This window comes from Pogona vitticeps, chromosome 1, assembly GCF_051106095.1.
Source record: "Pogona vitticeps strain Pit_001003342236 chromosome 1, PviZW2.1, whole genome shotgun sequence".
Classification (NCBI taxonomy): domain Eukaryota; kingdom Metazoa; phylum Chordata; class Lepidosauria; order Squamata; family Agamidae; genus Pogona; species Pogona vitticeps.
This window is the reverse complement of record NC_135783.1, coordinates 130,337,190-130,364,079: the sequence shown is the minus strand read 5'-3', so window position 1 is coordinate 130,364,079 and position 26,890 is coordinate 130,337,190. Positions and strand designations below refer to the sequence as shown.

Sequence of the window (26,890 nt, the reverse complement as noted above, 5' to 3'; positions counted from 1 at the left end):
AGTACTGCTAATGCTTTAACTTTTAAGTATAGAATTCCAAGATCTAAAACTTTAACACCTAGTGCATGGACAGCAACCTGGGGAGATGCATGGCCATGAAGTTATGTGGACGTTTTCTAATAACTGCATTGAACCAATTAATGTTTTAAAAATATCAGAATGGATTTGTGCTTCAAACCAAAGAGTACAGAATATTGCTATAGAAATCACTTTGCCCAGGTGCTTCATTGGGCTAGGGCTGAAATCCAGCTGAAAACGGAGAGATGACTGTTAGTGTTTGAAGGAAGAAATGGCTCTCAGAACTTGCACTGACATTGTTCACTCAAGTCATCAGAAGAAGGAACTGGGTGGTCTGTTACTCAACATAAATGACAGACCTGAACCTAGGGAGTGATACAGTTCAAACAAATGGCCTAAGTAACTACACTTAGAGGGGAGGTGACAAAAATGGAACTACAAATTAAGGAAGAACATGTGGTGTAACAAGAATAACATGTCTGTTCACTTCCAGTGATGTGACCTTTCAGTTATAGCTCTTAAATGCCATATGATGCTGATTAATTTATTTTTGGTTACCCACCGTTGTTTCTTTTCCTTCTAATAGATTATATGGGTCACCAGTAAACATTGATTTGTTCCCTGCTCTCATGGTAGAAGATTTAGTTCCTGGTAGCAGATTGGGACCAACACTCATGTGCCTCTTGAGCACACAATTCAAACGCCTCCGAGATGGAGACAGGTAAGTTGTATCTATGACCCATAATTTTACTATTTCTAAGGTCAGTTCTTCTCTGTCACCCTTCATTGGACTGGTATTGGCCATGGTGGGCTAGAGAGTATGCTAGCTGAAGGGAAAGATATGAAATGTGGCCACAAGATGGGGGGGGTAGCAGGCCTTACCTGTGAAGGGCAGGTGGGAGGTGTATTGAAGGTATATCATGATCTGTTATATCATTGAATGATTCACACTGGATCACTAAGGGTTTCTGATTACTACTTGCTAGTAACAGTAGCAAAAAGGGAGTGAAAAAGGACTCTCTGTCCCATAGAAGAAAGGAAGCTGATGAAGTAGAGAAGGATTAGGAGGAAACCCAAAGTAGATCTTTGTACAAAAGACTCGAGCTCAGCTATCCCATGTGCCCTCTCATGCAGTAGATTATTTGCACCATCCCCTGAACCACTATTTTGTACTCTCACTACTTGACTGCGGTTGCTCAGTATTGGAGGGGAAAAAATGAAACCAACAGACGAAAGGCGATCTCACAAACCTTCACTCTGTGTTACTGTGATATTTCTTCTCCTCTGAGTTACATTGTTTGCCTTTCCAGTTTTTCTTTTCCACAATGATTTCTGCTCTATTTGTGTACACTTATAAATATAACATCAGTTAGTTTGGCACTCTGATGTCTAGGGCAAATGGCCTCTCCTCCCGCAAGATTGAACACCCCTGCTCGGCTAGCATATTTGAACATTCACATTAAGTTCTCATTCCAGAGTTCAGTAGCTCTTAAATGACAGGGCAGCTAAGTAATACGTACCATTAGACAGTTTTTGTATCACTCCAAGTACAACACAATTGATGGAATTAATTCTCATTCATGTGTGATCCATCGGGTGCCAAGTATCAGGAGTCAGTATTAAGACTGGATGTATGAACTGTTAAGTACATTAAGTACATTAACAGTAGGAGTTTGCAAGTAGGGCAATTTTTGAATGTAAAAGATGAACTTTTCTAGTAAGATTTTGGAATTACTGTTATTGTGCATGACAGTAGTGAGGTCTTGGTATTCATTCTGAGTGTCTATGTTGGGTTAGGATTTATTGAAACAGCATCAAAGGGATAATATATCAGCTGGAGTGGTGATCTGTGATTATAAGTGTTTGTTTAGTAGGCTGAGAGAATAGGTTTGCTTCTCCAAATATGTCAGGAGAAGTAACCTAGCAAAGAGGAGATAATAGTCTCTATCAGAGTCAGTTAGGCCATCAAATACACCAGTACTTTCTTGATTCTAATATGAACATACATAAAATCCATATGTTGCACAGCATTGCATCCTCTCTTCTGCTATTAGAACTGTTTATCTGTGGTTTTTCAGTTGATAATTGTCTTAAGAATTTATTCTGTATGTGAGACTACAGGTTATGGCATGAGAACCCTGGCGTTTTTACTCCATCTCAATTGACTCAGATCAAGCAGTCATCCCTGGCCAGAATTCTGTGTGACAACGGGGACAACATAACCAGAGTGCAGCATGATGTTTTTAGAGTGGCTGAGTTCCCACATGGATACGTAAGCTGTGACGAAATTCCTAAAGTGGATCTCAGGATGTGGCAAGATTGCTGTGAAGGTAAATCTACAAGTGAATATTTGAAAATATTCTGAAAAACCAAAGTGCATATTTTTAAAATAATATTTTATTACTAAGCAAAAAGGAATGAATTAATATCTGTACCACATTGCCCTTTAAAATTAAGATTTTTAATGCTTTTGTTCTTTTTGCATAAATCCTACTGAATATTGTGTTGTGACTTGCAACAAAAGTGACCTTGGTTCAAATTTCTGTTTTAGTCTGATGCTTCTTGGGCAACCTTGGACAAAGAAGCTATCTCAGAAGGCTGGTGTTACGGGGAAAAGATATAATCCCTGTGTAAACCATCCTATGGTCCTTTGCTAAGTAATGGTATGTCCATATGGTAGATAGTACTCCTGTGCATAGCACTGCTCCCTTAAGTGGCAATTTGCTACAGCACACATGCTCAGGTGGCCATTTTCGATGAGGGCCTAGTCTACCTGTTCTGCGCTGGCACTTCCATGAAGCACGATTTTAAAATGACCCCATTTGGAGCTGGATTAAGTTGGAGCTCCATTTTTTTGGAACATACAATGGTGCCTTGCAAGACGATACTAATTCGTTCCGTGAAAAACGCTGTCTTGCTAAAACATTGTCTTGCGAAACACGGTTCCCCATTGGAATGCATTGAAATCCATTTAATGCGTTCCAATGGAAAAATCGTCGTCTTGCGAAAATTGTCCATAGGAAACATTGTCTTGTGAAACGTGGTTCCCCATTGGAATGCACCAAAATCTACTTAATGTGTTCCAGTGGGGAAAAATCGTTGTCTTGCGGAAATCGTCCATAGGAAACCATCGTCTTGCGAAGTGCAACAGCGATCGCAAAAACTAATCATTTTGTGGATTAATCGTTCTGTGAGGTAATCGTCTTGCGAGGCACCACTGTATTCTGAATTCATTCCAAGCAGGGTATTACTGTACTAATGTTCCTTAGGCATTGTACATATGTGAAAATCTTTGAAATGATGTTTGTACTGTTAATTTGAGATTGAAGTGTTCTAGCAGTTGTTGCGTGGCTTCCTCTGAGACCCTTCCTAAGGTAGTAAAGGGCTTGTGTTTGAGAATGAGGAAGAAATCAATAGTGAGGACATCTTGCTGGACACAGGAGAGGACTTTCCGGTTTATTCTCACCTGGAAATGATGCTCCTGAGCTCAGCATGAAGGTTGGCACATGTTGTTTTCTCTGCCTTCTCAATACCATTTTAGAGACAGAAGGAACTACAAAGTGCATGTGGCACAATGAGAACACATTATGGAGGGGCCACCATTGCACCTTGTGTTTCTAATCAACCTTCCTGAACACAGGTGACCCTCTTCCACTTTTGAAAGCTATGTTCTTTTGTTATTATTTGGGAAGCAGTTAGAAGCTAGCAGAGATGTCTGACCATTGGCCATGGTAAAGATGAACCCAGTTTTCAAGCCGGACCATATTTGAGGTCACATGATCTCTATTTCAAAGGGTTCTTGTTGAAGTGCAGGGCTTTACATTTTAAGTCCTTCCAGTTCCATAATTGTCCCCATCGGTACTCTGCTGTCCTTAGGATAGTTGTGACTGCTTTTTTCCAGAGCGGCCACTCTTGTCTACCTCCAGTCACTGTCACAAGAGAAAACAGAGGCCATTAACCTACTTGTTTACATATCAGTTTGCTTCCCATATTAGAACTGGAGTTCTTTGGTGAAAATAGTTAACCAATCTTGTACTTGGATGCACATATGTGACTAGTTTATATATTGAGAAGACAAGCATTGTCTCTGTGAATAAACATTTTTTCATTATGGTAAAATTAAATTCTGTAATTCAGTCAATGTTTATACTGTGAAAACTTGTTTATTTCTGCAACGTTGTATAGTAGAGCAGTAATTCTGTGGTGAAAATAGTTGACTAGTATTCTGGTTTTGTTATTAGGCAGAAAGAGAGCTGTTTTGTAGTCTTATTCTTATTCTTGATATTGGAACTTGGTTAAATGTTCCAAAAGAGGATAAATTTCAATAACAGGCAAAATGTAATAGATGTCCTGGAAAAACATTTATGTCGAGGAAAACAGTAAAGATAATAAAAACAGATACATTCTAATAGAGTAAGCAAATTACCTTCTCCATTTGAAACATGCTTACTGTTCCAGCTTCTTTTTGCTGTTGTTCCTTTGTTTTTCATGATTTATTTCTCTAAATGTCCTCTTACTGCATCTGTGTTCTCAAGCCAAAGATACGGCTAGTGATGCCTGCCTGAAAGATTATGTGCTCACAACACTGTTTTTGTCCTTGATTAACAAACACCTCGACAGTGTACCTCTGCGCAAACCCTAGTCTGCCTTTATGGGCTTCTTTGTAATTTAACTTCATGATACTTTCTGTTCATTTTAGTTCTTTGTGATCTGTTTACAGTTGTGATGTTACATGTAACATATTCAAAGGGCAATAGTGATTTTAGAAAGAAGGGGAATCAGTCCCTAGATTTTACTCCTTAATGTCTGCAAGCAAGAACACTCCTTCCTTAGAGTTTTGCTCCCAGTAATTTAGGATAGTAATATTTACTTGACCCAACTATATCATCATCTCTGCCATTTCTGTCCCTCCATGAGTAAAAACACAGTACCTGCAACCAGAACAATACACTTACACTCTCCCTACACTTATACATATAAAAAGCTTAATTGTCTGGTGTATGTGCCATCTACCTATTATGGATTATTATTTTTTTAAAAAAACTTATTTATTAAAATATTTATCTCTCACTCCATCCAAATATATCAGAGCAGCATTTTATGCATTGCAATTTGTTAATTCTGCTATCAGTGAAGTATCTACTGTCAATTTAATTCTTTTAAAATATTTGTATACCTATTGTTTTTAGCTTTTAAATATTGTATTTTTAATTATGTAAGCCGCCTTGGGTTCTTTTTTAAGGAGAAAGGTGGGATAAAAATATTTTAAATAAATAAAATAATCAGTCTGTTTCTGGTCTTTCTCTCTCTCACTTTCTTTATAGTGTGCAGGAAATTTCACTGGAAGATTTTGTCAGAGGGGATTTGTTGTTATTGTTTTCCACATACAATAATTTTTCATGCCAAGATTAAAAACAACTTGGGCTATTTTTATGCTTTTCCAAGAGTGGGAAATGGTCAAAGTTTTAAAAATCTGAGGTCTTACTTATATAACATGTAACCTCCTGTTGAATTTCAGATTGCAGAACTAGAGGACAGTTCAATGCTTTCTCTTACCACTTCCGAGGAAGACGTTCTCTTGATTACAGTTTTCGTGAAGACAAGCCTTCAAAGCACATGAAAATGTCATGGACAAGGTAAATAATTTTATTTGTAGTAGGAAACTACGTATGTGATGTTATCAGTGCAATTTGTGTAACACCTTAAAAGCATTCAGGTGAAAAGAGCACATCCAAATCCAAGTTGTTATTCTTATGTGATATCAAGTTGCATCCGATGGATAACGACCCTAGCAAGGTTTTTAAGATATGTGAGATCTTTAAGGGTTGGTTTTACCATTGCCACCCTGCAGCGAGTGTCCATGGCCAAGCAGGGATGTGTACTCAGGACTCCTTAAGTCCTAGTCTGTCACTCTGTCCACTGCACCACGTTGAGCATCAAATCCAAGTACCGATTTAAATAGCCCCTGATTCATGTTTTGTTTTTCAGAATATGAATTTTAGAAATGTGTCCATGTGTCGGCAAATAGGATATCATCTTTTCTTATTAAATGCTTCTTAATTCAGGAGATAAGTAAATCAAGGCTCCTCTTTGGTTCCTGTCAGAGAATGTGGGTTTTCCTTTTGGGGTTGGGACCTAATGTGAGCTATGGTACAAGTAGGATTGAACCCCAGGCTCCTCCAGTTGTGAGCTTGTCACCTCTGAGTTAGGAAACAGAGGCAGAGGTAACTCTACAAGGCAAGATATAAGTAATCTCTTCTGATTCCAATGAAGATAAACCGCAAGAGGAAGAGAGGAAACGAGGCAAGATGCCTGGAATTTGCTACTATTTCACAGTTAACGGTATCAGGACTGATTTGTGTGGCTTTACCCTCACACAGTGCTGTTGCTGACCCATTTTGTCAGCTGTTTCTAATACCTCTGCAACCTCACTTGTAGTCTCTTGTTCTACTTAGAAAATGTGGAAGGTGCTTGAGCATCAATCCTCAGATGAAATGCTGGACGTCATGTCCCTTTCAGAGGGTGAGAGACAAGAGAAGTGTCCCATCTCAAGAATGGCTCGCCAGCCATATGGTTTTCTATACCCAAAGGTCACCATTCCATGGAGCATGCTGTCGGAGGATGGAGCTGCCCACACCAGATTCTTAATTTTCCAAAGATTCTGACGGTTATTCAGTGTACATAACTCTGCTGGGAATCAACCTGGAGAAGAAAGCACTGGAGTTGTTGCTTTCTTTTGAGGACAGCTCTTGGCCTGGGACAGGAGGGTGGCTTCCCTCAGAATCTTAGGATGAGGAGCTCCCTTCCCATTAGCTACTCCTCCTTTCTGTATGTGGGAGTAGAAACGTGGCATTGTTGTGCCAGATTGCATGGACCTTGGTACTCAGACTGGATGGGTTAAATTGCTGCTGTAATCATCAGCTTAACTCATTGCTCTTGTCACCACAATTATCATTAAAGACTTGTTTTGCCAGTCTCTCCTCACTTGAGCTACAGGAATTTTCTGCAAAGCCCTCTTTCACCTAAGATGGCACTGACACATACTTTTGACAGCACCTACTGCCTGTTCTACAGTATCTTACAATTTAGCCTTGGCTCCATCAGTGGTGGGCTTGATTGTACCTTTACTGTTGGTATGGTACTTATGGGTCACAGACTACTGTATGTCTCACAAGCAAAGCAGCAGTTGACTTTAACACTCCAACACTGTTGAGATTCCTGAATTTTTGGGGAAAGAGACAGCGCGTGTGCAATGGAAACTGCTGTTTATCAGTATTCAGGTTCTAGCCGCCTAGAGTGGTCTTTTAGACCAGATGGGTGGGGTATAAATCAAATAAATAAATTTGTCAACATTAATAGCCTTCTTGCTACCTATATGAAAGGGTTGAAATCTGCTGTTTTTGGAAGATACTGAGTTATGAAAACAAATGCATTTAAAGGCTATCTACTTATTGGTGCTGGTTTTAATTGTGGATGATGACCTTCCTTTGAGCTTTTCAGCGGGAAGTAACTCTTCAGTATTCCAGGGTTTGGTGCCAAAACTTTGTTTCTAACATTCAGGGCTGCTATTTAAGGAGCCTTGGGCCTGGAAATGTGAACTAGCAGTGGATTAATAAAGCAGCTGGGGAACATGGAGTGCTTTTCCCCTCCTTAGGGAAAAAACTAGCGAATTTTCTGGCCTCTGATAATAATGATGGTGTTGATAGTTATTTTCCGGTAAGGCCTTGGCCATTGGTGATTTGTGGGATGAAGATGAGCAAACTAGCTTTGTGAAGGTTGTCAGTAATGAAACACAACTAATAAATAATAAAGTGTCTGTTATGTCTACTGTAGATGAGCTGCTGAAGAATGTGTTTACATTATTTATTAGAGAGCTGTGCAAAAAAGAGAGAGAGAGAGAAGAAAAATAGCAGGAAATAACTTTATGGAGGAATAAAGTGTATAAGAAGACTTAAAAAGGGAATGTTTCAGAAAATGCAGCCAGTTGAAAATTTTGGATTGGTCTTAATTTGTTATTGGATCATTGTTCCAATCCTTTGGTGAAGGAAATGGTTCTTACTAGAGAAGACTGTTTTATTCTGTGGTCTCCTTAGAGATAAAAATAAATACAAAAATAGAAATAACCAAAAACAAAAGAGCACATCACCCCAAACCTCACTTCCCCCCCTCCCAAAAAAAGAGGAGTGTGGTGAATGAGACTCTGACAAACTCAGTTAAGTTGCATTTAGGACCATATTATATATGGTAAAGCACTGTAGTGAGTGGAGCAGTGAATTTGGCATAAGAGTTTACTTTTGCAAAGAATGTGAGCTGGCTAGCTGCAAGTGGGAGACTTAAGTTCTTTGAAAAAATAATCTCCCCCTTTGTAGTAGAAAGAAATTGAAGGCTATTATGGTAATTTAGGTCCTGGTAATGAAGAGAGCAGGTCTTGACTGGAAAGATTAGGAACCAATTTATACATCTCATAATTATTGAGATAAAGGCAAATTTATAGAGGAAAATAAGTATAAAGTGTTCAAGAGGTTCTGCTGAGATTATGGGTACAAATAATGTTCTTACCCCTGAGAAGTAGACTTTTGAATATACTTTCTATCAGGGTGAAATAACAGATTTAAGAATTTGGTAGAAGTTTTATATTCTCAGGAAGAAAGTAATCTAAGGTCCAAATAATATCAGAATTTGATCACAAAATAAAAGGTGTGAAATTGCACTAAAGGAATAATGACCCAGTAAGGTAATCTGATTTTCCTAGGATTCTTTTGTCAGCTTTTTACTCTATAAATAATAAATAATCAGAGTGATTTCTGAATTATATATGTACACTGTATCCCTAGGTTTTGTTTTATTCTTTCTAATCTTCCCTATGTTTTTGTTTCTTGAGCAAGATAATGATAGTATGATATAAATATGTTAGGAAGTTGAAACCAGTAGTTTCTGTTGATCAGTAGCTGTATCTTGTCTATGGTGATGGGAGAGATGCTTGAAAATTGTGTAGTTCACTAAGTAACAGTTTCAGATTTGCAAAATAGCCTGCAGCTTGCAAAATCCACAGCATAATACAGTTATATGATATCATGTTTGGAAAGTAGCCAGTAAAGTATTTGTCAGTGTGTCATATGTTAAAGTTATTTTTTTTAAAGCCATTTAAGACATTTAATGTTAGAGTTTTAATATATATTTGGCTCCAGAGAAGAGGACAAGTAAAAAAATCAAAAGAAAATGAAAACAGATTTCTGCGTATTGCCCGGCACCATATGACAACCATAAACTAGTTCTGTCTCCACTGTTAGGTTTTACTTCATTAAGCTACAGAGAGATCTAAACTCAGATCCTTAGTTGTATACTGATAAATTATTTTCAGTAGCTTCTGTACATCTGTGCAGTACAGATTCTTGGTCAGTTGTTTCTCAGATGTGAAGAATCCAATCAGATGTTCTTTGTTTGAATGGACTTTGGCTCGTGCAGCATTCCTTTCCTTTCCTCTACCCTGCAGCTTTCCAAATCCTTCCAAAGTCTGCTCCAGAAGATCCTACGGGACTCATTTTTAGGGTGTTTAGAAGACTGTAGGGAGCAGGAGGAATCGCCTGCTTTCCATTGTATTGACGGAAGTCATTCCATTAGTGGAAGGACCTATTTGGATTAAACCCATTGCTTGGCAAACTTTCCATCATAGAAATAAAAAGGCCATTCCACATCCTGATAGCATGACCTCTTTTATGGAATTATGAAGAAATAAAGCAAGCTGTACTACATTAAAATGGTGCTAAATAACATTTGATTACAAACTAACAGTGTTCAGAGTTTAGGTTCATTTTCATGACCTACAGAATGGTCAACTGTCTATGCTGCTGTTTTCCTGGTATCATTCTGGGATTTTGGAATTGAATGCTATATTTTGTTGTCTTGTATTTGCCTAAATATAATAATACAGTAGACAAATATGCTAGTAAAATTCTGCTATGCAAATAATACATTCTCTTTTAGGGAGTAATAATGCATGTATTCTCTTAGTATCAGAATCTTAAACTCTGCTTTTTCCCCCCTTGATCTTAGTTTGCTTTTTAATACTTTTTTATGTCCAGTAATGTGGCAGGAGGAAAAGATTAAACCACTTATTAGAAAAAGCAGCAACTAGTCTCCTGAAATCAGAGACTGACTTTTACTTTACATCAACAGAATGTAAACCCTAATAAAGGAAATATCCATGAGTCAATACTATTTTTCTGCATACGATTACATTTAGGTCAAACCTTTGCAAAAGAATTCTGTATCACCAGCATCTCCTTAAAAATATCTAACTACTGTACAGGGGAAATTCATTATCCTCTAATGATTCTTTCTTGTATGGATTCTTGAAATTTGTACTGATGTTACCAAGTCATTATCTTAATCAGAAGTAAAGATTTCCTGTCAATTGTAACTTTTTCCCATGGGGGATGGGAGGGCCCTGCCATTTTTCTACGCTTTTTAGATCCTGCATTGTGTTCTGCTTAAGATGAAAATGCCCAAACCAAGCCAAGTCCTTCAGCGGCACCCTTTTCAGGGCATCTGGATTGGCTAAAACAAATATGCTAGTGACCATTTAGAAATATTAGTCCTTGCCAGAAGAGCTGTCGTGGGGTATGAGAGTATCCCTTTTAGCCTGGCTAAGGTTGTAAATTCCACTGACTAATCTGGGCATGAACTCCTTGTGTAACGAAACAAATAAACCAAGCTGCTTAACATGGCAATGGACAGAGACTGCAAAAATATTTCTGAAGTACAGAATTACTTAAACGTTTGGGGGGGGGGCAGGGTTGTCCTTACTATCAGGATAAAATGGGAATAATGTTAAGCAGAGCCCAAGGTTTACATGCTGTGAAAGGTCTTTTGTTCCATGTGTTTTCAAAATGGGATTAGGAGCGTGTTCCCCTGAACTCTGGAGCAGCTCCAGCCCAATCATATCTCATGTAGGCACCAGGAAACAAAGAATAAGAAAGAAGAAAGAAGTGAAAGGAAATGGGAGTAGATGCCTTATTCTGCCTCTGTTTAAATCCCAAATGTTCAGCATCGGAAACTTCCAATCTTGTTTCTTAAGGGAAGGGAACAATTAATACCTCAGAGACTTATGCTAATAGGATTTTCCACTTCCCCTGCTAATGATCATAAGAGGAGACAGCCTGGCCAGAAACTGAGGTCTTACTTTGAAGCAGGGATGAGAAACTTTCAGAGCTCAAGTAGCTGTACTTACCCACTTCTGAGCTATGGAGGGCTGCACTGTTGCTGTTCCCTTGCCCCAAAATAGATTTTTCATTATTTCTTTACTGGACAAGATCTCTTGTAATCTCTACTGCCCCAAAACCATAATAATTTATTTTAAACCAAAATATTTTTTAAAAATTATTTGTTTTTAATGGGACAGATTTTGGAGGATTTAAAAATGGCAGCCTTTTGGGGGGTTGCCTCCCTCCCAGATGTGTCACAGTTTTACCCCATGCTCCTTAGAATGCATAAGGGTACTTTTCTCGTGCTAAGAAAAGGTAAAAGGCGGTGAGGCTGCATTTCAGCCTCTAGACCGAGGACCAGTTATTTTAGGAACTGATCACTCACAAATGAGAACAGTGTCGCCACAAGAGGATTTAGGCCATACATAAAAAGTGGCGTAAATCCTCTTGTGCAACTTTACAATGCACAAGTAGGATGGATTCATTATCAGGCAAAGAGAATACAGTGGTGCCTCGCAAGACTATTGCCTCACGGGATGAAAAACCCGCAGGACAATTGGTTTTTGCGATCGCTATGGTGCCTCACAAGATGGTTTCTTCTATGACAATGCTTCGCAAGATGGATTTTTTCCCCCCTGAGACCGGTGCCTCGCAAGACAAATAAATTTTATTTACCTTGCGAGGTTCCCATAGGGAACTTCACAAGATGATTTTTTCAAAAGATAGCGATTCTCGCGGAACGAATTACATTCGTCTTGCGGGGCACCACTTTATATACGTTAAATTATCTGAACAATTTATATCCATGCCCCATTTAAGGTTCTGAGGCTCTTTTTTTGCCCCAGCAAAACCTTTGGGTGCCTACAGCTCAAGGGGGATAGAGTCTTTAATACAGGGGTCCCCAACCCCCGATCCATGGCCCGGTGCCAGGCCTTGGCAGGACCAGGCTGCAGAGACAAATCTCCCACACCCGCAGCATACACGGCCTGCCCACCTGCCGCCCCCTCAAGTGCAAGGGCTTCCCCCTATGCATGGACCCTGCCCCCAACTGCTCCATGGGTCAGAGAAGGTTGGGGACCATTGCTTTAATAGACAAAAATCACCACCAGATTCTGTCGCTGGGGCCGCTAGCAGTGATTGCCACTCCTCCCCTGTCTCGAGGCTCCCAAAAGCTTCCCCAGAACAAAAGGAAACCCTAGGGAGCCTCAGAAACTGAAAGGGAGGAGAACATGAAGCTTTCAATTAATTTAAATTAAATATTCCTTTTGTCAAATGACTTAGGAGCCTTTTAGCACAGTGGTTAAACTGCATTACTTCAGCCAAGACTCTGTTCACAATCTGAATTTGATTCTGATGGGCTCAGATAGCCAGATCAAGGTTGACTCAGCCTTCCATCCTTCTGAGGTTAGTAAATTGAATGCCCAACATGTGGGGTGGTAGTGGTAAATGTGTAGCCTGCATAATAAAATTGTTAACTGCCCAGAGAGTGCACACTTCGCTACATCATCTGGGTTACACATGTAAGTTACACCAAGAGGATTCAACCAATGCATCTTTAGTTAATGAGGTGTGGGGATTTTATACTGTAAATATATTTTGTGCATACTGTAGTGTGAATCTGCATACATGATAAGTGACTGAGGTTTGATTGACAGTTATCAGTTGATTGTGTGCAAGGACTGCCAGTTAAAACAGTTGAGAGGTATATAATGAATGAAACTATGAACTGATTTATTGGTATGATTATTGGCTGGAGAGATATTGTTTTATATATAAAGGTTAGGAGTGTATAAGAGAAAGAGGCAGTAAGAGCTTTGTGTGAATTATGAGTTAAATACTTAAATCCATCTAAGTCAGAGCTGTGTGTTAGTTAGAGTTGATGCTGATCATTAGAGAGGTCAGTTTTGTGAAGAAGCCTTAAATAATACTATGGTCTTCTTCGAACCTGTGTCGAGACAAGTATCCATATTGTATATATAAAAGAATGAATACATTTAAATTATAAAGAAGTGGAACCTATATGATAAAGAATCTGACAGACTGAACATCATTCTGAGTTTTTTATTTATTTCTTGGATTTCTATACCCAATAAATAAATAATTTAACCTATTAACTGAACCTTTTCATTTCTTTCTGTTTTCTTAACTAATTTTTGTTTAAATATTATTTATTGTTTTCTGAAGATAGCAGTCAGAACACATTGTGCCCACACATAGCTTATGTAGTGCTGGGGTACATACTTTATGTAGTTTTCCTCACAAGGGCAGAGGAGAGCAGGATCTGCCAGCAGCCCTATGAGGCAGGCTTGGCTTGAGTAATAACTAGTGAAAGGACAATTACATGGTAGAGTAATCCAGCAGTCTGCCAATTAAATCCCACTAGCTCTCAGTTGTATATGGCCACTTTGTTAAGGCTGAACTACTTTATGTTTCTAACTCTGAGCAAGTTAGGTTATGAAGTCCATTCAGTACACTGGCCATGTTCATTAGGCATAGTGAACAATGCTTATTTAAATATACACATTTTAAAAACAATTGACGGCCTTGCTTCCTCCACAGACTGATTACTTTCATTTGTTCTTACAGTTTTGCAAGGGAAAATGCACTTTTTAATAGCACCATTTCATCTCTTGATGAGCGCAAGAAAGCTCCCATAATGAATGACTTCAAAGAATTTGTTGGAGACATGCAGAAAACCATTACAGACCTCAGAAAACAGGTGAATATAAAAGGTTCATAATAGACTGTATGGCATAGAATATGTTTTTACTTCACTAATGGAAGGTTGTTGTAATTGTTATCAATTACCCTTCTTTCTTTTGCCTCCGAAAATCTGCTCTAGACAATAGGTTGACCTCCCAGATCAGTGTAGAACATGGCACTAAGATTGCAGAAAAGAGAAGAGGTGAAAATTGTTCCATTGGTAAAAATACCTGCTACATCGTATGCCACTCTGTTCATGGAAATGATCTGTTGAAATCAGACTTTTACTGATTATTTCAGATACCAGCTTCTATATAACACAAAAATACCTGCCAGTGCTCTGAACATATTGCCAGTCACTTGGTGCTGCATTTCAGTAGAACAAATGCATGCAAAAATACTAAGAACCTCTCACAAAAACATGATGGAGATTTCAAATGTGGCTGATGGAAGTAGAAATTGAGAGCAGCCCATAAACCTGACAGGAACTAAGCTAGTAACCAGTACCAAATTTCTTGGGGCCCAGTACATAGATTTTAGAAAGCCAGTAGATATTGTAGTGCTGGATAACTGTGGGTAACAATCTTGATGTAAATCACTTGGACCAAGCAACAGATTGCTGTATGCAGTGTTTCCCCTCTACTAGAGGCAAGGTTTAAATATTTACAGTGCTGTCCTATTATTTTAGCAGTGCAACATTTGAATATGCAGATATATAATTGCTCAGTAGCTTGATATAATCTGAGTCCTTAAAGGAATATATTTCTCTCATACTGCTGGGTCCTATGCAAAAAAAAAAAAAAAAGAATAGAATCCTTTTGGCACAGAAAGATAAAAAAGTTTTTTTATATCTTCAGATAAAGAAACTTGAATCACGGCTCAGTAGAACTGAGTGCACTGACGAAACTGGTAAATCTTATTCCAGTAATGAAACTTGGAAAAAAGATCCATGCACCGTATGTGAATGCAAGGTGAGGGGCCAGAACATTCATTTTCAAAGTTTAACAAACTATGTATTTAGAATATGTATCCCATTCTGTACAGTACTGTGCACATTTTAATATATATATTCCATTCTGTTCAGTGGAGTCTTATCTGCAGGTAAAATGTGCATAGAATTGCATCCTTGTTCTGATCTTGCAGTGTATGGTTTGAATACATCTTTCTATTTGCAGTTTATGCCACTAGTATCCTAGTTTTTGTACTTAGTCTTGGACACAAACGTAGGAATTAAGGATACTAACAAGCAGAGCTTTGTTTTGCTTGCTGTTTTGGCCTCAGCTATTTTTACTGTCAAAAAGGCTAACTTCTGCTCATCTTACTGTCTTGCTTCTTCATTAGAGGCTTCTTGAGAATCTTAACTTTTTCTTCTTCGTTTTAAAAAAGAGAGTACTTCTTTTAGCCCTGATGACTCTGATGATAAGCTTGAAAGTGTTTCAGCAGTGCTTGCTAATGTGTTGTATCATTTTTGTCAATGGTGTAATTCCACAAGCAGTGTTTCTGCTGATTACAGAATTTTCATTGTCTTCTTTATACAGGTGTCATATCTAGCACCTAAATCTAGGTCACACAAAATATTGCATAATTCATGTAGCTTGATTTGAATAGGTATTGAAAATGTAGAAGAAAGCCAGTAATGTTTCTGCTAGCCTAAAATTGATTGGCACGTATTATGAAAGCCCCAGGTTTGGTTGAATTTATGGCAGTTCAGGGGACACGGTTTCAGTGCCCAGTATGTCTTTTGGCCCTTCCTGTGACCGTAAGAGCAAAATAAATTAGGCAAATTACAGAATAAAACTCTGTAATCCACATCTCATTCAGGTGGCAGACTGTGTCCTTTCAGAAATGTGTTTTAATGAGTCTTGAGGCTAAAGTAGTTGTTAATTGTGATCTCTAGAATTTTGTACATACGGAGAATTTCGGTGACCATGGTAGCTTCCTGTCTGCTGTGTCCATTGAGCTAAAGGAGGTGTCTCCTAATCTGTGATTATATGGACACATCTGTGAGTTACAGAGAAATTCCTCCCTATAGGTCTGAAGCAAAAAAAACCCACACCCCTTTGATTTTGTTGCAGTAGGTAACTGATCATGTTAATATATGTGGGTTCAGAATTGTAGTATACAGTAGTCAGTGAGTACTGTCTGTGAGTAAGGTCAGTAATATTGGTTATATGGGCAAGTTGCTAAATAATGCAAATCTTAAATCTCTTTGTTGAGCAAGTACCTACATGCTAAAATTGTGCTATAATTTTTCAAATGCAGGTTGGTCAGATAACATGTTATGTGGAGTCATGTCCACCAAATGATTGTGCTACGCCTGTGAAGCTCCAAGGAGTTTGCTGTCCTGTCTGCTTAAAACAAACTATTAGCAAGCAAAATAAACCCTAAAATCTGCTTTGCAATGGTCACATATCAAGTTGTACGGATATCAGCTGATGGCAAATCCAGGTAATAGTAGGCTTAAAACCACAACAGAGAAGGAAGACATTACAGGACAGCATTCAAGTGATGGTGTTACAGAGTAAGAAAATATGTAATTTTACTTCTTGCCCACTTTTTTTTTAAGTCCACAGTATAAAAATATTGAAAGGGAATACGCAATACAGGTCATGACAATTTTGTGTTACATTTTCTCAGGTCAAATAAACTGAAAACTGGTGCTACTTTTTTTGGAAAAAAAAAAACCTCTATCAAGTGGTTTTATAGTCCCAGTCTTGGGTGTTTGCTTTTTGTCTTTTCATACACTGGTGGAAGGAAATGAGGTGCCACTGAATTGGATAAAAAGAGGCCGGCAGCTTGCCTTTTTTGCAGTGTAAAACGTATTGTCTTACCCTTGGATGTATAGCTTGGCATTCCATCATACCTTGATGGAGCTGGTTGGTGTAAGACATTCCTGAGACTAGTATTCAACTAAGGCAGCTACAGTAGTTGTGGTGTGATGCCATTCTGAGATTATGACATTCACATAATACTTCCTATGCGCAGTGACCATTTTGAGAGGATGTTGAGACTTGAGAAGCTTTGTTTTGGTATAGGTTCCTTCCACCCTTCTGCCAGTATTGGATGTCTTTATGCTTCCCCCAATTGCCCTGTGTTATTGCATAATATTATCTTATTAGGTGGGGAAAAGTCATATGTCTAAATTTAATACCCCTCCGACTCTTGTTACATAAATAGATTGTAATAGTAAAAGACAATAAAGTATCTAATGCACAAGCCTACATACTTATGAAAAAGGACATTTGAAAAACATACACACATGCCTATTGTCCGCCACGTGCATATAAAGGGGCAGAAATAGTTCTTATCCCATTAAACAACTGCCTTGATAGTTGTAAAGTTTTTGCCCAACCCATAAACAGCTATGATTTTTCTGGACCTTTCCTGTCGCATTTGATCCATTTCCCCTTTAGTAGAGAAAATCTTGTTTGTATTAATCCTTACAGAAAATCTCCCCATCTCCTTTGTAAGCAGATGGAAGTAATGTTCCCTGTTTCCGCCACAGCAAACCAGAGGACCCTCTGAAGTGGGACCAGTGAGCTATTCCTCATGTGAGCTTAACATAAAGAGTATCAGATGCTAATAGCTGAGACTGTCAGGAAATTCAGCCATCTCCTCCAAATTCTCAATGCATGAGGAGTCTTAGCAAAATCAGTGGTGAGCAGCTTGTGGTCCCTTCCAGATGTTTTTCCCCCATGTAGTTCCTGTCATGTCAACCCAAGACATCCAGTAGTGAGATTTGATGGAAGTTGCAGTCCAGCAACATACACTATCCACCCTGCTGCAATTATTCTCACCTACTCAGCGGTACTTTCATCCTCTTCACTGTGTGTAGTCAACAAGGCTGAACCTGCAGTTGCAAATGGATGTGAGAACTAAACAGTAGTGGATGATTCCTGGCACAAATCAAGTCTGCTTCTCATAATTATAATCACTGCCTTTATTTCACCATTGTTTACACTTGCCATCTATTTTTCTGCAGTCACTGAATGAGCAAGAGAAAATGTAGGCTCCCAGCTTTGCTACTACTTGGCTTTCCCTGCAAGATAACGAACAATCTAGTAGTTTCAGTGGGCACATAGGTATTATTGTAAGTGCATAGCCACCCATGCCCAGATTTAAGTGCATTGCTACTGCGTCTGGATGTTTATACACGATAAAGATTGTGTATACATCATAGAAGATATCATTTGCTTCTTACACAATTTTTGACCTTGTATGCACACACAAGCCTCATGTATGGATGGGAAAAGCAGGTTTTCTTTACACTTTCTGCAATTAGAGGGAAGGTAAAGGTTCCCCTTGACATTTAGTCCAGTCGTGTCTGACTCTAGGGTGCGGTGCTCATCCCTGTCTCCAAGTTGCAGAGCCAGCCTTTGTCCATAGACAGTTTCCATGGTCACGTGGCCAGCGCAACCAGACACGAAATGCCGTTACCTTCCCACTGTGGTGGTACCTATTTATCTACTCACATTTACATGCTTTCGAACTGCTAGGTTGGCAGGAGTTGGGACAAGCGATGGGAGCTCACTCTGTCATGTGGATTCAATCTTACGACTGCTTGGTCTTCTGACCATGCAGCACAGAGGCTTCTGCGGTTTAACCTGCAGTGCCACCATGTCCCCAATATGAGGGAACACAAGATTAAATCAAATTGTTATTAAAATAGATTATGGAAAGATGTCTCACTTCCTTTAGAAACAAATGCAGTCTTTATGTTGGTTTCGAAATCAGTATTACTACTCCAGGCACCTTTTTTGGCAGAATGTACGTGCAAAAGCTTAAGTGCATATTCATTTTCAGTATGCGCCTGATAACCTCTCAGAGCCTAGTTTAGCAAACATCTTGGTCGTAGATTATGTCTCAATGGCCCATGTTTCGAGAACAAGATCTAAGTCTGTTTCAGGTCACACCTCTGTTTTTAACAGCAGGGATCCTTTGCCTTTAACAGCCGCTTGTCTAAGGGTAGAGCTTTTCTTGACAAAAGGAAAAGGGTGGTGGCGGAATTATTTAGTTAAATTTGTATCGTTAAAAGAGTTGTTAAAGGAATATTATTTCTGCACCTCTTGGTGGCACAATGGCAACTTATTTCTCCTGGTACAGTGTGTGTGTATATCTCTTGCTGGGCTGGTGCATAAGGTACTGTGTATGTTGTCTTGCACCCATGAAAATGAGAACCATTGCCATATGCTAATGGTGGGTGTAAAAGGAATTGCTCCTTAAGTTCTGCTAAGGCCCCTTAGCCATCTTAAAAATAAATGGGCAGTTGGGGGGTAGATGAACACAGAATTATGTCTGCTGATTTATAAGTTGTTGCTGTAGAAACATTCCTAGCTGTACTGTGGCATGATTTGTAATGAATCCATCAGATAGAAATAAGCTACCAAACAGGGAGTAGCTATTCTGTTGAAAACAAACACATTACTAGTTTCATTTTTCAGGGTTTTTGTCTTGTTTTGTTTTTGAAGTAGTATCAGCCTCCCATCCTTATTCCAACATCATGTTAAAATTACTATTTGTGAATCTGTATGCCCAGTTAAGATTTTTTTTTGAATGCACTGTCGAATATGTCTACATTTATTTGCCATTGTTTTCTTTTGTACCTCCAATATTGTCTCTTATAACCAGCATGTATTATTACAATCAGTGAAGGAAAACACGCTTACCTCATTTCACCGACATCTTTTGTTTTGTTGATGGTGCATATCTCATAAAGCAAGTCTTAAATTTATGAATTATGGGGTGTTCCTTAAAGCCCAGTCTCAACTCAATTTCAATTTTTGCAGAATTACAGCTGAAGTCACTGGGTTTGATCATTAAGATTTGTAAAGCAGATTTTTTTTTAAAAAAAATCACATTATATTCAAACAGCCAATACATTTTTAAATTATGTACTTAATTTGTATGCTAACCCAGGTGAGCATTTAATCATTTTTCATGTGATAAATGTCATACAGTATACCTTTCAAACTGATAAATTAACCAAGGAACTTGTTAGGTGGAGATAGCATCAGTTACTTGTAAGTGGTAGCATTATGCAAAATTTGATAAGATGATATAGAAGATATGATATTTCTTATTTTAAGGAACACTCAGAGGTACAATTCTAAATGCATTTACTTGGAAGGGATTGAACACAGAAGGATTTGCATCCAAGTATACATGTGCAGAGAATTATATATATATAAAGCTTTGTTCCTTTGCAGAAAAGTGCATATTTTCAGTATCATAAATGAGATCAGGGTCAACCTTTTTATGTTTGTTTTACTGAAAATGCAGATCTCAGATTTGTTTTCAGACAGATTGTGAAATGAGGGTAGATATTATGATTATGGCATATTGCTGGCTTTATGAAACCAGCTGACGTTTTTTAAAAGCATGTAATCACCTTTTACTTCCAATGCTGTATTGTTGCAAAGTAATTTGCTCAGGTATTTTGCAGCACAGTCTTATTCACATCTACTCAGAAGTAAGTCCCACAGAGTTCAGTGGTCTTTACTGCCAAATAAGTGGATATGGGATTGCAATCTCATCTTTTAAGAATATAATTTCCATTTATGCATTAACCAAATATACCTCTGGTTTCCCTTGTTGAAGTAAAGCAGATATCTGATCAGTACAGTATTTGTTAAATACATAAAAGATATGTAAAATGAAATAAATTTCAGCATTTATTGCTATTAAACACCTGGATTAGGAAATAGGTCTTATTTTAAAGTTTTCAAAGAAATCAAACATTGTACAATTCTTTTTTTACCTTTCCTGATGATTAAAAGTTTGTGTAACATTTTGAGACAGTGGCCCATGGCTGAATGATAATTTTCTCAGTATTTCTTCAGTTGAGATTGTTCCATATTTATTTACTTTAAAAAAAACCTTCTACCAGAAGTGAAATCTTAGTTATTTTTTATTGTACTAAATAAATCTACCAAAGAATTGTTTGCACTGTTATGAATGCTTCTCATTTACAATAAACAGGTCACATTTTTATGTAGTCATGTTCACTTATTTAAACAGTAATATCAGGCTCAGCATTATGGTTTGGCACTGCTATACAATTTCTAAGAGAACCTGATCCTCTGCCATTAAAATAAAATCTATAACTCCTCTGGTACATGGAAGCCTGTGGTTGACCACCATGGCAACCTCAACAGCTGTGTCGGTTACATGCCCTATTAATGATTCCACAGCAGCTACAGAATGGTGCTGCATCAAGACCCCAGAGGCTGTAGGGGAACCGGAATAGTGGACATCATCATCAGAACACACTGTCTAGAATCGCCTAGTGGAGTGCTCATCTGCCACTCTTAGAATTAGGAAAGTGGAAGGGAGACCACCACACCAATGAAAGGGGGGCACAAGGGTCTTGTCAAACATGACATAGGACCAGTATGACAAAGGGTGTGAGTCACATATTCACGAACGGGTCATCTCTAAAGCTAGCTGCATGACTGTTACTTGTCATGCTGGCTAGGGAATTCTTTATAATTATAGCTGAAAAAGTAAAATTTCCAAGCTGTGATAATCTGCATTTTGGTATTACTGTGCATATAAAAATATATCTTTGTGCACTTTTCTGAGAGACTTCTTGGCCATGTGGAAATGGAACTGTACTGTATGTTTTCTAAATGTCTTCACCAGGTCTTTTCTTGTAGGTACTGTTAGGACTAATCATATTGAACTAGGAAGATCTGGTGGGCCATTGAGTCTACCTTTATCCAAAGGATTAAGTTGAATATTCCTTGGGCTCCACTCAAACTTTGTGTGCTTCACATTATTAATAGAGGTCATTACAGATAAAATGTGTTCTTTGTGATTTCGTGTGCTACATGTCATCTTCCTCAGACGACAGATGGAAAGAGTTTTGTTACAGTAATAGGCTGGAACCCTCCACTCACACATTCTCCTCATTTTCACCTGTGTGACATCACTTGTTTCCCTGACTTGGTTTCCCCTACAGATAGCTCAGATGATGATGTGTACATACGTATGTATTTAAAAAGAATAATTGAAACAGAGAAAACAGATGAAGCTTATTAGGGGTTGGAGAGAGGAGAAAGAATAGAAAATGGGATAGCTTAAAGCCTTCATCAGAAGGGGGCAGAATAGTAGAAGGGGCAGACTGGAAATGCAGAAGAAAAGAGGAAAATCCAAGTTAGAAAAGGAAACTTGTCACCTTTTGGAGCTTCCTGCTGTTGTTTGAACCTTGTTATTTTGTAACAGAACATTGTCACTAACCATGCTAATTAATTAAAGGACCATTTCCTGAAAACCAGCTCCAGCTCACAAGGTGAGCTGATGTACCTAAAATGTACATCAGTCAAAATACATGCCCCTGCTTCTTAGTGTTGCGCTAAAACCTACTGAGGCTTTGGAAGAGAAAACATCCAGGAAAGTTTAAAAATGTGCTCAGTCAGGTAATGCCTACAAAACATTCATTCCAGAATGGCTGAGTTTGTTTAAGGAACAAAGCTTTACAAAAGGTTTTAAATGGAAAATTAGGAGGCAGGCATTATAAATATACTATGTTAAGGGAAGACTCTGAAGCTTATCATGCAAGTGTAGTATGTCAGACAACCTCGGATCATTTCATATGTCACACTTGCATAACATATAGATTTGGAAGAGTCTTTGTAGTCCCGCTTAAGCTTTGTTCAGGCCTGGTCTGGAAGCATTGTGTGGCTAGCCCAGACAAAACACTAATTTCCAAAGAGAAACTGATCATGCCAGGCAGACCGCTTTATGCAGTAGCAGAACCTTGTGCAAATGTCAAGGGCTAAGCATGATCTCAGGAAAAAGGCAAAGGTGGTACTTTGGAGATTGGAGAAACATGGGAGATTTACCAGACACAGAGTTTAGGCCCTACCACTTGTTCCATCAGTAGTTTAGACCATAACAAATGGGTTATATAGCCTTGTTATCAAGATCTCTGTCCAGACTCATATACAAACCAGTCAGATTTCAAAACTTCCTGTTCCTGGGAAGCATGGTTTCTTTGGGTTTTAAGACATCATTGGCATAAATATTATTGAGGCATTTGGAGAGGGAGGGAGGGTCCCAGGAGAACCTGGAAAAGACTCCCCAAAGAGTGTGAGGAATGTGAACACATTCAGGCATCCCCTGGGTGAGAACTGTTGGCTGATCCTTCCGCTCTGGGGAAGGATCCTCTTATTCAAAGTCCCCTTGTCAAGTCAGAAAGCCTGGTCCTTGAACATCTCCCTAAGAGCCCTATAGAACCGCGGGGGGGGGGGGGGGGAATATTAGGAAGAATTAGGAACCTTTGTTTGTCACAGCTGGCACTTACTCTGGGAAGAGTTAAATTCAGTATGAGCCAGATAAAAATTAACACTTGGAACAATTTACTCTCTTCTTTTGAATATCCTTTAAGTTTTTTGCCCCGTGCAAAACATAAACTGAATGTCCAGAAAATTCTTTTTATAGAACAAGCATATGCAAGCACATATATGTGTGTAATATTGTTCTCTAGCTATTGAGTATCCAAAAGAGGTTAACTGCAGGAGCTTACCAAAAGGCCTGGTCTTCAGGAATGTGAGAGGCCTTGTGTGGAACAGCTGGCATGAGAATAGTTCTGAGGCCTTTGACCCTTGAATTTTCATCAGAAGAGATTTCCAATCCTAGGCAATGTTGAGCATGACAGCCATTTTATCCAAGCATCTGCTGAGTGAAAAGAACCCGGAGCTGAAACAGGCCCAACAAAAGGCTGCCCATTCTCTTCTTGATGACTTCTAGCAGAGTCCTTCCCTAGTTAATTGGCTTCCAATATTGAGCTCTTCTAGACAATTAAAAACTTGCTTGCAGACCTAAATAAAAGTATGACTGTTTGGAACGGCACATTCACACAATATAGCACACAATCTCCTTTTAATCTTGAATGTCTGGATACCTTGGGAGGAAGCCTGTCAGGGCTGATCTAGGTATTTGCTTGTTATGCAGCTACGTATGTATCTTGTTTCTCTCTAATTACAAGTGTGGGGGACATACAAGTATTCTGGCTATGTAGTAGGATGGAGTTCACTCTGATCATGCTGAGGAGGAAAGAGATAAGCTTTCCGTGCCTGCTCACTGCATTCCAAGAAAAACTCCCTTTCAGCATTGCACTTAATTAAAGAAGAAACACAATATGTACTTGCCTGCTACTTATCGAACCAGCCTCTAGTTTGGCCTTGAGATATGGCTCACTTAATTTCCCATCTCTTCTTTTTGCCACAGAGTTAAGGGTTGAAGCCAAATAGTATAAATCCCCCCTTCCTTCCTTATCATTGCCTTTGTGCTACTTGGCTCTCTTTCTGCATGTTTTCAACGATAACTCCAGCGTCCTTTGCTGCTGGTAAATTGTTGAGCTCTTTTTCCTTTGCCTTCCTGTGGAATGTCTGGTTTTCTCCTAACGTATTTTCCATTTGTCCTTAGAACCGTTTTTGCTTTAGCTGTTGCCATAGGGACAAGAAAGACATTCAACAAAGCAGTGCAGCACAGAGCAATACGATGTCTGTACAACCATGGGCAAAAGAGATCGAGAGCTATCTATCTGATCAAAGATGTCTCTGTGAATATTTGGATTCTTTGCCAAATCTGATGAGTGATGGACATAATCTTCTAGCTTGTTCTTCCTAGCCTCCATCCAGCCACTTTGAAAGAAGCACAGCTTTGGCACTATTCTTTCTTACGCAGATTTGAAAACTGAGACTCCCCTTAGGACAGTTACTCTTGTCAGCTTTATTGTCTCACGCTGTGCCTCCTAAGATCTACCAGATGTTTGTTCACCAGGCTTATTCAAGTGTAATACAAGTCCACACTAAAAGTTCTTCATCTGTTTGCCAGGATCCCTGCTCCAGGAAGAGCCCTCCCTGCAAGTAAGCCATTTGATCCAAATTGCACACAGAGAGAATGCACAGTGCCCACACTTCAGATTTGGATTTCTGATTTAAGCAGAACACCACAAGGGCCACACTGCAAAGAGAAGCAGGCTAGTGGTGCAGTAGCCAGGTTTATGAATTCACATACTATGTATTTGTTTTAGCAATAAGCTCATTGGCAAGGAACACACATAGTTCACATCTTTTGCAATTTTTAGAGAGGTTAGTTTGAAAACAATCTGCCAATTCCTACAATAGAAGCTTTTTGCTTCAAGGACTTATAGTTGGATTTGTAAGCTTGAGTTTATAAACTAGTCCCCTGCATCCATTTTAAGTAGATGGAGTCTACAGTGTAAGTCAACAACATTGATTGTTGTCCTCTGCAGTAGTGAAGCATATCATAGAATTACGGAATTACAGAAAAGTGAAGTTGGAAGGGGCCTACAAGGCCATCAAGACCAACCCCTAGCTCAATGCAGGAATACAATCAGAGCATACCTGCCAGGTGATTATCCAAGTTTTTTTTTAATGCCTCCAGTGTTGGAGCACTCACTAGCTCCCAAGGTAACTGGTTCCATTCTCATACTGCTCTAACAGGAAGCTTTTACTGATGTTCAACCGAAATCTGGCTTCCTTTAACTTGAGCCCATTGTTGCGTGTCCTGAACTCTGGGATGATCGAGAACAGATCTTGCCCCTCCGCTGTATGACAGCCTTTCAAATATTTGAAAAGTGCTATTATATCACCCCTCAGCCTTCTTTTCTCAAGGCTCAACATGCCCAATTCTTTCAGCCTTTCCTCATAAGGCTTGGTTTCCAGCCGCCTGATCATCCTTGTCGCCCTCCTCTGAACTTCTTCCAATTTCTTAGCATCCTTCTTGAAGTGTGGTGTCCAGAATTGGAAACAATACTCAAGGTGAGGCCTAACCTGTGATAAATAGAGGGGGACCAGCACCTCATGGGATTTGGAAACTATACTTCTATTAATGCAGCCTAAAAAAGCATTTGCCTTTTTTGTAGCCACATCGCACTGTTGACTCATATTTAGCTGGTGATCTACGACAATTCCAAGATGCTTCTCGCTCGTGGTTTTGCTGAGCCAGGTATCCGCCATTTTGTAACTGTGCAATTGGTTTCTTTTTCTGAGGTGCAGGACTTTGCATTTATCCCTGTTGAATTTCATTCTTTTGTTTTCGTCCCAGTGCTCCATCCTATCAAGATCATTTTGAATTTTATTTCAGTCTTCTAGGGCAGGGGTCCCCAACCTTTTTAACCCTGCGGACCAACTGGGAAAGGCGAGGCACCCCCTCGTGCGCATGTGCAAAGGAGCACACTTGCATGGGCGCACATGCTTGTGTGCATGAGCAAAGGATTGGGAGGGTGCTTATGCAGGCGCTCTGGCAAATGGCAGTGTGGCGCTCAGGCGGGTGCTTGGGCGCTCATGCACTTGCGCAAAAGGGTGGGGGAGTGGTTGTGTGGGCACTGGTGTGTGCGCATGTGCAAAGGGGCTTGCAGGGGGGACTACGTGCGGGGTGGAGGGAGGTTTTCTCTGTGGCCCAGTTCAGCTCAGGCCACAGACTGGGGGTTTGGACATCTGTTCTAGGCTGTTAGCTATTCTGCACAATTTGGTATCATCTGCAAATTTGACAAGCATTCCCTGCACTTCCTCATCCAAGTCATTAATAAAAATATAGAAGAGCACCGGGCCCAGGACTGAGTCTTGGGGTACCCTACTAGTTATCTCCCAGTTAGAGAAAGACCCATTAATCATCACCCTCTGAGTTTGATTCTGTAGCCAATCGTGTATCCACATTACACTTGGATCTGTCCTTCTAAAAATTCAGGTGTGCAGCTTCGGGGTGCTCTTGGATTTGTCTCTGAGCCTGGATGCCCAGGTTTTTGCTGTTGCCAGGAGTATATTTCCACAATTAATACTAGTGCCGCAAGCGCTACTGCTTCCACGCAAGAGTAGGCAGGAACTCCCGCGGAGACACATTCATCGGCCATTGGCCCAAGTCACTGTTTCACTTTTCCCGCTCCTCCACAAAACTGTAGTCCAGTTTCAGCAGGACAGGCCCAATACTATCCATGG

At 39.4% G+C, this 26,890-nt stretch overlaps 1 protein-coding gene and 1 long non-coding RNA gene across 2 annotated transcripts in view; one reads left to right on the top strand and one right to left on the bottom strand.

Annotated features, from left to right (window-relative positions):
- The window catches only part of PXDN (peroxidasin), a 100,781-nt gene extending 83,347 nt beyond the window's left edge, over positions 1-17,434 (top strand). The window contains exons 18-23 of the mRNA XM_073000947.2: positions 605-739; positions 2,140-2,348; positions 5,537-5,654; positions 13,809-13,941; positions 14,783-14,896; positions 16,188-17,434. Of these exons, the coding sequence (XP_072857048.2) occupies positions 605-739; positions 2,140-2,348; positions 5,537-5,654; positions 13,809-13,941; positions 14,783-14,896; positions 16,188-16,313 (835 nt within the window). The 3' untranslated portion in view covers positions 16,314-17,434. The remainder of the gene's footprint in view (positions 1-604; positions 740-2,139; positions 2,349-5,536; positions 5,655-13,808; positions 13,942-14,782; positions 14,897-16,187) is intronic.
- LOC144587796 (uncharacterized) overlaps positions 1-23,603 on the bottom strand; it is a 28,464-nt gene extending 4,861 nt beyond the window's left edge. Inside the window, exon 1 of the long non-coding RNA XR_013542945.1 lies at positions 23,452-23,603. This is a non-coding gene — a long non-coding RNA (uncharacterized LOC144587796). The remainder of the gene's footprint in view (positions 1-23,451) is intronic.
- Positions 23,604-26,890: the final 3,287 nt, after the last annotated feature.